General features: G+C 45.0%; 1 protein-coding gene across 2 annotated transcripts in view; it reads right to left on the bottom strand.

The window, feature by feature from the left end:
• Positions 1 to 14071, bottom strand: part of LOC109878875 (protein kinase C zeta type-like) — a 153409-nt gene that overhangs the window by 89511 nt on the left and 49827 nt on the right. For both annotated transcript variants that reach the window (XM_031794727.1, XM_031794726.1), the window contains exon 2: positions 6902 to 6987. Coding sequence is in view for 1 of the 2 variants with exons in the window: in XM_031794726.1 (XP_031650586.1) it covers positions 6902 to 6987 (86 nt within the window). In the remaining variant the exon portion in view is untranslated. The remainder of the gene's footprint in view (positions 1 to 6901; positions 6988 to 14071) is intronic.

Raw genomic sequence — 14071 nt, 5'->3', positions numbered from 1 at the left:
TCAAACCCCCGAGCTGACAAGGTACAAATCTGTCATTCTGCCCCTGAACAGGCAGTTAACCTAATGTTCCTAGGCTGTCATTGAAAATAAGAATTTGTTCTTAACTGAGTTGCCTAATTAAATAAAGGTAAAATACATGTTTTTTTTAAACGGCACTCTGTGAACAACGCAACATCAATTGCTGTGCGTTGTGCCGTTCTCATCTGATACACAGTGAAATCTGACAACTAATTTGCATAGGGAGCAACACGAAACATTTTCGTGCCTATCCAGACAAAGGATCGAACTCCCCTAGCAGTGAACCTGGCAGCTCTGCTTACAATATTACAGTATATATGAAAATGGGAGACTCTAGTGAGTCTCATCTCGCTGTGATGTTCTCAGATGGATTTAGAGCTCTCAACATAAAACATGCAAAATCATTTCATAGAATTTAAACAAGACCACTTTCTCTTGGTCACAGAGGGACAAAATCACCTCGTGCTTAAAGCTGAAGTTGTAACTGGGGAGCCAGGCCCAGCTAAGCAGAATACATTTTTCCACACAAAAAGGCTTCATTACAGACATAAACACTCCTCAACTCCGAGCAGGATGTGGAGGACCTGGGCTGGCGTGGTTACAGGTGGTCTACGGTTGTAAGGCCGGTTGGATATACTGCCAAATTCTCCCCCAAAAAGTCGGAGCCGGCAGTAGAGAAATTAACATAAAATTATCTGGCAACAGCTCTGGGGGACAATCCTGCAGTCAACATGCCAATTGCACGCTCTATCAAAACTTGAGACATCTGTGGCATTGTGTTGTGTGACAAAACTGCACATTTTAGAGTGGCCTTTTATTGTCCCCAGTATAAGGCAAATGCACTGTTGATATGGAGAATCCGTAGAGATTCACTTCAAAGCTTAGCTGCTACTAACCCACTGCTCCTCAGCCCAAACTGACTCAGATACAGAGAGACCGATAGAGAGAATGAGGGGGGGAGAGGGAGTGAAGCAGAGAGAGAGAGGGAGAGAGGGAGAGAGAGAGAGAGAGAGAGAGAGAGAGAGAGAGAGAGAGAGAGAGAGAGAGAGAGAGAGAGAGAGAGAAAGATATGTAGAGAGCGGGAGAGAGAGAGACAGAGAGAGAGAGAGAGAGATAGGTAGAGAGCGGGAGAGAGTTCGAGACTGATAGAGAGAGAGAGAGAGAGAGAGAGACTGATAGAGAGAGAGAGGTTCAGAAAAGTTATAAATAAATCAAGACATCCACTTTAATTTGTAAAAAATAAAAATCCCTCTCAACTCAGCGCAGACAGTGGGTACGTAAATTAAGCCACCTGTTCTGAGGTGAGAAACTTTGAAGACAGACATTCACCATCAGGGAATGACAGGCACTTCCCATCAAGACTTTGGGGAGAGCATTTCCATAGCAGATGACAAACGAGGGTCCATAACATATGCCCTTTGTTATTTAAAAGAGCCACAACATCTTCAGATGCTTCTTTGACTCACTAGCTGTGTTCCATGTTCTAAAGACCCTAACAAAGCTACAGCTAGCTGTGTTTCGTGTTCTAAAGACAATAACAAAGCTACAGCTAGCTGTGTTTCGTGTTCTAAAGACAATAACAAAGCTACAGCTAGCTGTGTTTTGTGTTCTAAAGACAATAACAAAGCTACAGCTAGCTGTGTTTTGTGTTCAAAAGACAATAACAAAGCTACAGCTAGCTGTGTTCCATGTTCTAAAGACACTAACAAAAGGTACAGCTAGCTGTGTTCCATGTTCTAAAGACACTAACAAAAGGTACAGCTAGCTGTGTTCCATGTTCTAAAGACACTAACAAAAGGTACAGCTAGCTGTGTTCCATGTTCTAAAGACACTAACAAAAGGTACAGCTAGCTAAGGAAAGAGGAGATACTAAGGGACTGAAAACTCAAGATGTTAGGTCTACAAGACAAACCTATTTTGGTCTCACTACTAGCCTCTTGCCTCTTCCTCCCTGACGGGACAGTAAAATATCACCCCTGATCAGCCTGTATCTATCGAGGAACCCCAAAAAGGTCCCTGGTTGAGTCCCAAAATGGCAGTCTATTCCCTAGGGTGTCCTTTAGGATGCACTTCCTGTTTGAGCCAGCTCACTGTCAGCTCCAAAATGGCTGCTAATCACTAGCAGAGTGCTAGGGAAGCAATGTGGAACGAGCCCTATTTAAAGTGCCTTAGTCTGGCATGTGGCTGGCCCTGAATCAGACAGGTGAAACCAATCTCTGAGACGTCATTGACTGGCTGCCACAGTGACAGACATTCCCCACAATGCTATTGGATAACAGACATTATATATTGTTAGCCCAGATTGGAGAATTTACATTAGATATTCAGTTGTAGTTGGACAGGAATGTTTTTTTTTTCATGTTCACACAAACGGATTTCTAATAATGCAACAAATATATATCTTTAATGAACATGATGGTTAAATAAATCTACTTTGTGCAATTGAACACAGCAAAGGAACGACTGAACAGCTCTTATGTAAGTCAATCGAACAACAAAACTGAGACAAATTTTGTCATGCAATTTACCGGACAACATTAAAAAAATCAGTTTCTCTCTCTTCTTCTCTCTCTCCCTCTCAGTGTCTGCTTCAGTCTCAGTGGAGATCTGTGAACCTACATGACTGACATGCTTGTTAAGGTTCTACATGCAAGGTGCTAATGAAGTAACAATCTAGACAGTATCTCCAGTCAGTCAGGGAGCTAATGAAGTAACAATCTAGACAGTATCTCCAGTCAGGGAGCTAACGAAGTAACAATCTAGACAGTATCTCCAGTCAGTCAGGGAGCTAATGAAGTAACAAACTAGACAGTATCTCCAGTCAGGGAGCTAATGAAGTAACAAACTAGACAGTATCTCCAGTCAGGGAGCTAATGAAGTAACAATCTAGACAGTATCTCCAGTCAGGGAGCTAATGAAGTAACAAACTAGACAGTATCTCCAGTCAGGGAGCTAATGAAGTAACAATCTAGACAGTATCTCCAGTCAGGGAGCTAATGAAGTAACAATCTAGACAGTATCTCCAGTCAGAGAGCTAATGAAGTAACAAGCTAGACAGTATCTCCAGTCAGGGAGCTAATGAAGTAACAATCTAGACAGTATCTCCAGTCAGGGAGCTAATGAAGTAACAAACTAGACAGTATCTCCAGTCAGGGAGCTAATGAAGTAACAATCTAGACAGTATCTCCAGTCAGGGAGCTAATGAAGTAAAAAACTAGACAGTATCTCCAGTCAGGGAGCTAATGAAGTAACAAACTAGACAGTATATCCAGTCAGGGAGCTAATGAAGTAACAAACTAGACAGTATCTCCAGTCAGGGAGCTAATGAAGTAACAAATTAGACAGTATATCCAGTCAGGGAGCTAATGAAGTAACAAACTAGACAGTATCTCCAGTCAGTCAGGGAGCTAATGAAGTAACAAACTAGACAGTATCTCCAGTCAGGGAGCTAATGAAGTAACAAACTAGACAGTATCTCCAGTCAGGGAGCTAATGAAGTAACAAATTAGACAGTATATCCAGTCAGGGAGCTAATGAAGTAACAAACTAGACAGTATCTCCAGTCAGTCAGGGAGCTAATGAAGTAACAAACTAGACAGTATCTCCAGTCAGGGAGCTAATGAAGTAACAAACTAGACAGTATATCCAGTCAGGGAGCTAATGAAGTAACAAACTAGACAGTATATCCAGTCAGGGAGCTAATGAAGTAACAAACTGGACAGTATCTCCAGTCAGTCATCCCTCTAATGGAGCGCTGGCTCGTAGCTGCGAACACTAACTGCAGGAATACAACATTCTGATACATGATGTGCACCAGAGGTACTATAGAACCCCATTATGTCAAACTGGTGGCATTCACAAAACATCTTTCTCTTCAACAACAGAGGGGGGAGAGAGAGCGGGAAGGAGAGGGATGTGGTGGAGAGAGAGAAGTGAGGAGAAAGGGATGGAAAGGGGAGAGAGAAAGAGAGGGAGGGGTGTTATGAGGGATTTAGAAGGGACGGATGGAGAAAGAGTGGGATGGAGAGAGAGCAGCTAAGAGAGGGATGGAGAGAGAGGAGAAACCTGACCTACTTCTGCTAAATGACTTGTTAATTCTGTATAGAGGATACAGATAAAAAAGAGGGAGGGATGGTGTGAGGATGGAGAGGAGAGACATTGGGAAAAGACTGCACCAACTAGAACTGACTGTAAAACCATGTGTCATGGCAACGATCGTAATTATGTCAGAACTGTACACATAGTGGCTCACACGTGACATAGTGACAAAGCCATCAACCTTAGACAAGCATTTGATGTAGCCAACATGTGATGTACCCACAATAAAATGGCTGACAAATTACTGTACAGAGTGGAAATACAGTAGGACAGATTATAGAAGCCAACACTATACTTGTCCAATGTCTTAGCAAATAACCATGGCTCCAACATAACATTCAAATAACCATGGCTCCAACTTAACATTCAAATAACCATGGTTCCGACATAACATTGAGTCTCTTCCAGTGCATTAACGAGGGAGATGGGCTGCCTAATGGAGGTCTGTAGGAATGAGGAGACCGTAATACAGTACAGTGATCTCAGTCGAGTCTAGACGTCCATCAGCAGACAACAACACCCCAAGGAGACATTATTATTACCCCCTTTAGCACTGGTCTGAGATCAGCTTTACTAGACCCATTCCTAACCTTAACCAGTAAATGAATAAAGGGATCAACTGACTCGGGGTGAATGTTTGTTCACACCAATGGTCCACCAAATCAATTCAATCAATCCAATGAAATAAGACTATGCCCAATAAAGTAGTGATAATCAGCCGTGTTCTCCACAAAAAGGAAGACACTTGAATCATTTTCTTGCCTGTGATGGCAGGCAAAACAAAAAATTCCTGCCGTCACAGGATATATATTTTTTTCAACTAGGCAAGTCAGTTAAGAACAAATTCTTATTTTCAATGACAGCCTAGGAACAGTGGGTTAACTGCCTGTTCAGGGTCAGAACGACAGATTTGTACCTTGTCAGCTCGGGGATTTGAACTTACAACCTTTCGGCTGCTTGTCCAATGCTCTAACCACCACCACCACCACCACCACCACCACCACCCTGCCGTTCAAGTCTTACTGGAAAGTAAAGCTTGTGAATGTTGAAAAGAAACAACAATGAAATAGAAGGTCATTTACTTCAAGACAAATAGAACCAAACAGAAAAAGAGGGCACTGTCCTTCCTGTATTTGCCAATAATCTTCAAGGATCCCAGGCCTGCACCTGACCTGGCCCTGACATGGCCCTTCCCCTGGTCCATCCCCTGACCTGGCCCTTCCCTGGCCCTTCCCCTGGTCCATCCCCTGACCTGGCCCTGCCCCTGACCTGGCCCTTCCCGTGGCCCTGTCCTGGCCCTTCCCTTGACCTGGCCCTTCCCCTGGCCCTGTCCTGACCTGGCCCTCCCCCTGGCCCTTCCCCTGGTCCATCCCCTGACCTGGCCCTGACCTGGCCCTCCCCTGGTCCTGACCTGGCCCTTCCCCTGGCCCTTCCCCTGGTCCATCCCCTGACCTGGCCCTGACCTGGCCCTTTCCCTGGCCCTGACCTGGCCTTCCCCTGGTCCATCCCCTGACCTGGCCCTTCCCGTGGCCCTGTCCTGGCCCTTCCCCTGACCTGGCCCTCCCCCTTGCCCTGGTCCTGACCTGGCCCTTCCCATGGCCCTGTCCTGGCCCTTCCCCTGACCTGGCCCTTCCCCTGGTCCATCCCCTGACCTGGCCCTGCCCCTGACCTGGCCCTTCCCGTGGCCCTGTCCTGGCCCTTCCCCTTACCTGGCCCTTCCCCTGGCCCTGTCCTGACCTGCCCCCCCCCCCCCCTGGCCCTTCCCCTGGTCAATCACCTGGCCCTGGCCTTTCCCCTAGCCTTCCTCTAGCCTCCCACTGGCCCCGCCCCATTCCCCAGGCCTTCCCATGACCCTTGACCTGCCCCTGCCCTTGGCCCCGCCCCTGGCCCTCGTCCTGCCCCTGTCCTTGGCCCCGCCCCTGGCCCTCATCCTGGCCCTGCCCCTGGCCCTGACTACCTTCCCTTTCAAATGCAATAGTTCCTTAAGCCCGCCTGTAACAACATTGCCCTTCAAGCCAGAGTGGACACTAACACTGGCAGTGCAATAATGCCTTACAGCCCTCAGTCGGTTGCCTCAACATGCAGATATATATAAGTTCTCTCTCTAATCCTTAGCAAGTGGAGGGGTAGTTGGGGGCGATTCTTACATTTTCTTGTGGGCCAGAATGATGACAACCCGTTAAAAAGGCCACCAGCAGCTATCTTGAACAACGCATCCAAATCCAGACAGCTGCAGCTGTGGTAGTGACATCAGACAGGTATTATTCAACCACTAAGTCTTTGTGAATGAACTATACTGCTCCATCGTAGTAGTAGTAGTAGTAGTTGTAGTAGTAGCATTATTATTAGTAGTCGCATTAGTAGTAGTAGTAATAGTAGTAGTAGCATTATTATTATTAGTAGTAGTAGTAGCAGTAGCATTATTATTAGTAGTAGCATTATTATTAGTAGTAGTAGTACTAGCAGTAGCATTATTATTAGTAGTAGCATTATTATTTTTAGTAGTAGTAGTAGCAGTAGCATTATTAATAGTAGTAGCAGCAGCAGTAGCAGTAGTAGCAGTAGTAGTAGTAGTAGTAGATAATCTTTCTTTCAAAAATACCAACCAGGTCTGTTCTCATCAAATGATCATGTGACGGTTTTAATAAGCGCTCGTAGAAAGTGACAAGTTGCTAGGTAGGATGACAAACCAATCAATTACTGTAAATGACCTCTAAACAGGAAGTGAAGTGCGAGAAGGTCAATGGGATGTGTTGGGGAGGCGGAATGGGACATTAATACTCACCCTGTTAAAGCGCTTGGCCTGGAAGAGGTGTCCGTTTACTCGGTAGAGCTTCCTCCATCTTCTGGCCCCGCGGCGGTAGATCGATTCTAGGAGAGAGAGGAAACAGTTGTACAGTAACTGCATGACAGGGAGCGAGAGAGGGATGGAGAGGTGCATTCAAGGTCCTCCAAAATCACAAAGGAGCGAGGGAGTAGTGAGAAAGAGGGAGAGAGAGATGGAGGGGAGAGAGACTTGCCCTGCCCTTAAAGCACCACGCTCTCTGAAGTTCCTATCAAAGTACCAGAGGAAATAACCACCAAGCTTCCCTCCCTCCCTCCCTCCCTCCCTCCCTCCCTCCCTCCCTCCCTCCCTCCCTCCCTCCCTCCCTCCCTCCCTCCCTCCCTCCCTCCCTCCCTCCCTCCCTCCCTCCCTCCCTCCCTCCCTCCCTCCCTCCCTCCATTTCATTCTGTCCCTCTTGTCTCTCTTGAGGTCCTGGTCTTATTAATTTCTCTGTAATGTCTTGAATCCTGATGACAGCGTAAAGGTGCAGGCTGCTATTTATACCTTCTGAGCGGTCTATTAATACACTGCATAATAAACAACGCTGTATTAACGGACTTGGCACAATGGCCCTTACGTAACAAGCGGCTCAGAGTAGGAGTGCTGATCTGGGATCAGTTTGGACTTTTAGATCATAACGATGTCAGATGTAATGATGATAACGATGTCAGACGTAATGATGATGATGATGTCAGATGTAATGATGATAATGATAATAATGATGGTAACAATGTAATGATGATAATGATGTCAGATGTAATGATGATAACGATGTCACAATAAGTTAGGTGAATTTTGGCCCATTCCTCCTGACAGAGCTGGTGTAACTGAGTCAGGTTTGTAGGCCTCCTTGCTCGCACATGCTTTTTCAGTTCTGCCCACACACTTTCTATTCGATTGAGGTCAGGTCTTTGTGATGGCCACTCCAATACCTTGACTTTGTTGTACTTAAGCGATTTTGCCACAAGTATGCTTGGGGTCATTGTCCATTTGGAAGACCCATTTGCGACCAAGCTTTAAATTCCTGACTGATGTCTTGAGATGTTGTTTCAATATATCCACATAACTTTCCTGCCTCATGATGCCATCTATTTTGTGAAGTGCACCAGTCCCTCCTGCAGCAAAGCACCCCCACAACATGATGCTGCCACCCCCTTTTTCCTCCAAACATAACGATGGTCATTATGGCCAAACAGTTCTATTTTTGTTTCATCAGACCAGAGGACATTTCTCCAAAAAGTATGATCTTTGTCCCCATGTGCAGTTGCAAACCGTTGTCTGGCTTTTTTTATGGCGGTTTTGTAGCAGTGGCTTCTCCCTTGCTGAGCGGCCTTTCAGGTTATGTCGATATAAGACTCATTTTACTTTGAATATAGATACTTTTGTACCTGTTTCCTCCAGAATCTTCACAGGGTCATTTGCTGTTGTTCTAGGGTTGATTTGCAGTTTTTGCACCAAAGTACGTTCATCTCTAGGAGACAGAATGCGTCTCCTTCCTGAGCGGTATGACAGCTGCGTGGTCCCATCGTGTTTATACTTGCATACTATTGTTTGTACAGATGAACGTGGTACCTTCAGGCATTTGGAAATTGCTCCCAAGGATGAACCAGACTTGTGGAGGTCTACCATTTTTTTTCTGAGGTCTTTGCTCATTTCTTTTGATTTTCCCATGATGTCAAGCAAAGACATCAGCAAGTTTGGTTGACTGAGGACCCCCGACTCAGCTTGATATGGGCATAGGATCCACCTCTAATCTCTCTGTCTTGCTGTCGGTTGGTCTCTCTCTTCATCCCCCTCTCTTCTTCTCTCTGGTAAACTGCATCAGGCATATTTAACTATATGTAAGTCAAACGATGCAATGCCAAAAATTGCTCAACTGGCTACATGTATCGTCAAGCTAGGGTTTTTCCCACATCAGCCAAACCAAAAGCCATGACACTGCACAATAGGCAGTAGTTACTAGTATAGATAATGTAGGTGGAGTTTGGTAATCATTTAATTCATTTAAACTCTCCCTCAGTTTTTTCAAGACTTAGAAATTACAGTCCCTTTAGTCAAATGGACTCCCAAATGAGGCGAGTCGTTGTGCTTGAAAACAAAGTTATCCAGTGAGCAAAATTGGTTGAAAGCGTATTCAACCAATATGACGTCTTTTCAACGTCTTTATAACGTCTTTTCAATGTTGTGTGCTCATAGTGCACATCAAATCTAATGACCAGCCTGTTGGGGTGTCAGTACTTGTAGTGACCCCCCCCCCCCCCACTCCACATTAGGGTCCCATATAAACAGTAACACTTGTGTAAAGGATAAGGGTACAACACAACAAATGAGACTTGAGTGACGGTGAGTGTCACTGATGCCGTCTGACTGAAGCCATAAGTCAGGGTCGCATCACAACGCACCTGTGGCATCAAGCAGGCGAACCAGGATGTGCATCAGTTTGTTACGGCTGTCTGAAAGGTTCACTCCTGCATATCTAGTATGCACTGGGTCACGGTCAACATAGGAGCTACACTACAAGTATGTGGACACCTCCTTCAAATTAGTGGATCCCATCTATTTCAGCCACACCCGTTGTTGACAGGTGTATAAAATCAAACACACAGCCATGCAATCTCCATAGACAAACATTGCCAGTAAAATGGCCTTACTGAAGAGCTCAGTGACTTTCAATGTGGCACCATCATAGGATGTCACCTTTCCAACAAGTCAGTTTGTCAAATTTCTTCCCTGCTGGAGCTGCTCCGGTCAACTGTAAGTGCTGTTATTGTCTAAGAGCAATATCGGCTCAGCCGCAAAGTGGTAGGCCACACAAGCTCACAGAACGGGACCGCCGAGTGCTGAAGCTCGTAAAAATCATCTGTCCTCAGTTGCAACACTCACAACCGAGTTCCAAACTGCCTCTGGAAGCAACATCAGCCCAAGAAATGTTAGTCGGGAGCCTCATGAAAATAGTTTCCATGGCCGAGCAACACAAGCATAAGATCACCATGCGCAATGCCAAGCGTTGGCTGGAGTAGTTTAAACTCACTGACATTGGACTCTGAATCAGTGGAAAAGTGTTCTCTGGAGTGATGAATCACGCTTCACCATCTGGCAGTCCAACGAGGGTGACCCGGTGATGAGACAGCCGAGGAGCAGGGCCATGTCAGTATCAATCATTAGAGAGATCATTTCTTTCTTTTTTAACCCGTTTTCTCCCTAATTTCGTGGTATGCAATTGGTAGCTCCCATACGGACTCGGGAGAGGTGAAGGTCAAGAGCCGTGCGTCCCCCGAAACACAACCCAACCAAGCCGCACTGCTTCTTGACACAATGCCCACTTAACCTGGAAGCCAGCCGCACCAATGTGTCGGAGGAAACACTGTGTAGCTGGCGAACGTGTCAGCGTGCACTGCACCCGGCCCGCCACAGGAGTCGCTAGTGCGCGATGGGACAAGTACATCCCTGCCGGCCAAACCCTCCCCTAACCTGGACGACGCTGGGACAAACCCTCCCCTAACCCGGACGACGCTGTGACAAACCCTCCCGTAACCCGGATGACACTGGGACAAACCCTCCCCTAACCCGGACGACGCTGGGCCAAATCCTCCCCTAACCCGGGTGACGCTGGGATAAACCCTCCCCTAACCCGGACGACCCTGGGACAAACCCTCCCCTAACCTGGACGACACTGGGACAAACCCTCCCCTAACCCGGACGACGCTGGGACAAACCCTCCCCTAACCCGGACGACGCTGGGCCAAACCCTCCCCTAACCCGGACGAAGCTGGGACAAACCCTCCTCTAACCCGGACGACGCTGGGACAATTGTTGCGCCACGCCACTCGAACCCAGAATCTCTAGTGGCACCGCCAGCAGTGTGATGCAGTGCCTTAGACCACTGCGCCACTCAGGAGGCAGAGAGGTCATTTCTGATCATTCTTCACCAATGTCAGAAAGAACAGAAGACATAAGTCATACCATATAGTCTGAACAATGCTATCATGATTAGGGATGAAATCATGGGTCCGATGTCAAACGGAAAGCTAACAGAACATTTAACATGCTAAACTGAAAGGGTTGAAAGGCTTATTGTGTTGCTGGCGGACTGACAAAGGGGCGTGTCAGGCCCGGCATATTCTCTCTCCACCACAATTGTTTTCTGAATAGAGAGGATCTTTTAATGGCGAAGGGTAGGACTTTTTCAATGATCCTACTCCTGCGTAACAGTCTGACAACCATTAGCCAACCACTGTCTTGCTGTCGGTTGGTCTCTCTCTTCATCCCCCTCTCTTCTTCTCTCTGGTAAACTGCATCAGGCATATTTGCATCAGGCGTATTCTCTCTCCACCACAATTGTTTTCTGAATGGAGATGATCTTTTAATGGCGAAGGGTAGGACTTTTTCAATGATCCTACTCCTGCGTAACAGTCTGACAACCATTAGGCACAGCTAGCAAATAAAAAAAACAGAGGATCAATTCTGGTTTATTATCTCCCCCTGAGACCTTCCTCCTGGTCTGCCCTGTGAACAAAGTCAAACAGAACACCTCATCTCCACTGTGGGGACACAAATGCACGCACACATATATTTCCTCTGGGCTAACGGACCATGGATGAGTTGACCTCTGACAACATGCCCCTCCTAGACGCAGACTAGTGCTGCATCATCCCATTTTCAGCAGTCCAGTATAGATGATGGGCAATGAGAGAGAGAGGAAGAGAGAGGAAGAGAGAAACAGAAAGAGAGAGAGAGAGAGAGAGAGAGAGAGAGAGAGAGAGAGAGAGAGAGAGAGAGGAAGAGAGGAAGAGAGAGAGAGAGGGGGGGGTGAGAGAGAGAGAGGGGGGTGATAGAGAGAGAAACAAAGAGAGAGAGAAACAAAGAGAGAGCGAGAGGGAGAGAGAAACAGAGAAACAGAGAGAGAGAGAAACAAAGAGAGAGCGAGAGGGAGAGAGAAACAGAGAAACAGAGAGAGAGAGAAACAAAGAGAGAGCGAGAGGGAGAGAGAAACAGAGAAACAGAGAGAGAAACAGAAACAGAAACAGAGAGAGAGGAGAAGAGAGAGAGAGAGAGGAGAAGAGAGGGGTGTTGAGGTAGATTGAGAGAGAATGCAGATAAACCATACAAGTATCACAATCCTTTGACGACAAACCAAAGGTAAAGTACTGCAGCTGCACTAGTTTAGGACAGTGGGAAGAATCCAGCCATGTTGTTAGAGTTGATCAACTGAGAGACTTACCCTTAGATAGGCCAGCTGAAAAGTAAAAATTGGCTATATTGTAAACATTCATGAATTAAATAAAAAAAAATTAATTTAAGGTTTGGTTTAGGGTTAGCAGAGTGGTTAAGGTTAGGATATAAATCATATTTTATGACTGAGCTGCCTCCAGAACAAGATTCATGACGAGAAAACACTAACCATGTCTGTTCTTAATTCAACAGTCATTTAAATCATTTTAACTTAACCATCTGTGTAACCCTAACCATATCTATGTGGAAGATAACAGAAGTAAAAGGTTAGCAGTAAACTTCGTCTGACCTGTCATCCGTCAGGGCTGTGGTCGATTTCAGCATGCTGCCCCTAAGGGGTTGGCAAGAGTGGTTGTGTGATTTAGCACGCACGCAAACGCACACACACACACACACACACACACACATACACACACACAGAGTGGGATCCCCTGATCTGCAGTCAACACACTGCTATGAGTCAGCAGCTCTAAGAAGCCATTGTTAAGATGACACCATGGCAACGGAATGAACGATTTCATGCATTCGTCCCGACACCTTCATATCGAGCCTAAAAAAAGTGTTGTATAAAATCTGACCAGAATGATTGATAGTTACAGTCATCTATTGTGCTCATGTACATTTGTTGACCCAGCAACTTTGGCAAATAAGTCCTCCTTGTTGCTCTGCTTCCTGTATTATATAAAGTATCATAGCTCTGCTTCCTGTATTATATAAAGTATCATAGCTCTGCTTCCTGTATTATATAAAGTATCATAGCTTTGCTTCCTGTATTATATAAAGTATCATAGCTTTGCTTCCTGTATTATATAAAGTATCATAGCTCTGCTTCCTGTATTATATAAAGTATCATAGCTCTGCTTCCTGTATTATATAAAGTATCATAGCTCTGCTTCCTGTATTATATAAAGTATCATAGCTTTGCTTCCTGTATTATATAAAGTATCATAGCTCTGCTTCCTGTATTAGATAAAGTATCATAGCTCTGCTTCCTGTATAATATAAAGTATCATAGCTCTGCTTCCTGTATTATATAAAGTATCATAGCTCTGCTTCCTGTATTATATAAAGTATCATAGCTCTGCTTCCTGTATTATATAAAGTATCATAGCTCTGCTTCCTGTATAATATAAAGTATCATAGCTCTGCTTCCTGTATTATATAAAGTATCATAGCTCTGCTTCCTGTATTATATAAAGTATCATAGCTCTGCTTCCTGTATTACATAAAGTATCATAGCTCTGCTTCCTGTATTATATAAAGTATCATAGCTTTGCTTCCTGTATTATATAAAGTATCATAGCTCTGCTTCCTGTATTATATAAAGTATCATAGCTCTGCTTCCTGTATTATATAAAGTATCATAGCTCTGCTTCCTGTATTATATAAAGTATCATAGCTTTGCTTCCTGTATTATATAAAGTATCATAGCTCTGCTTCCTGTATTATATAAGTATCATAGCTCTGCTTCCTGTATTATATAAAGTATCATAGCTCTGCTTCCTGTATTAGATAAAGTATCATAGCTTCTGCTTCCTGTATTATATAAAGTATCATAGCTCTGCTTCCTGTATTATATAAAGTATCATAGCTCTGCTTCCTGTATTATATAAAGTAGTCTGGCTTTGGAGAAATTCAAGTGATACCATCCGTACCCTCATCATTGTATTGTCATCCTCCATCTCCACGTCCTTTGATGAAGGGAATCTGAAGCTGTTCTGGCAGGCTTGAAGACAATGTCTTTGATATAAAGTTTGGAAAACTTATCTTCTATTCCCCCCTTGCCACACACACATTCTTCCTTTCTCTCTTTTCCTCCATATATTTCTCTCTCTCCTCCATATATTCTCTCTCTCCTCCATATATTCTCTCTCTCCCTCCATATATTCTCTCTCTCTC

The sequence above is a fragment of the Oncorhynchus kisutch genome, linkage group LG17, assembly GCF_002021735.2.
Source record: "Oncorhynchus kisutch isolate 150728-3 linkage group LG17, Okis_V2, whole genome shotgun sequence".
Taxonomy (NCBI): Eukaryota; Metazoa; Chordata; class Actinopteri; order Salmoniformes; family Salmonidae; genus Oncorhynchus; species Oncorhynchus kisutch.
Note: the sequence above shows the minus strand (reverse complement) of the source record. Positions and strands in the feature narration are given on the sequence as shown.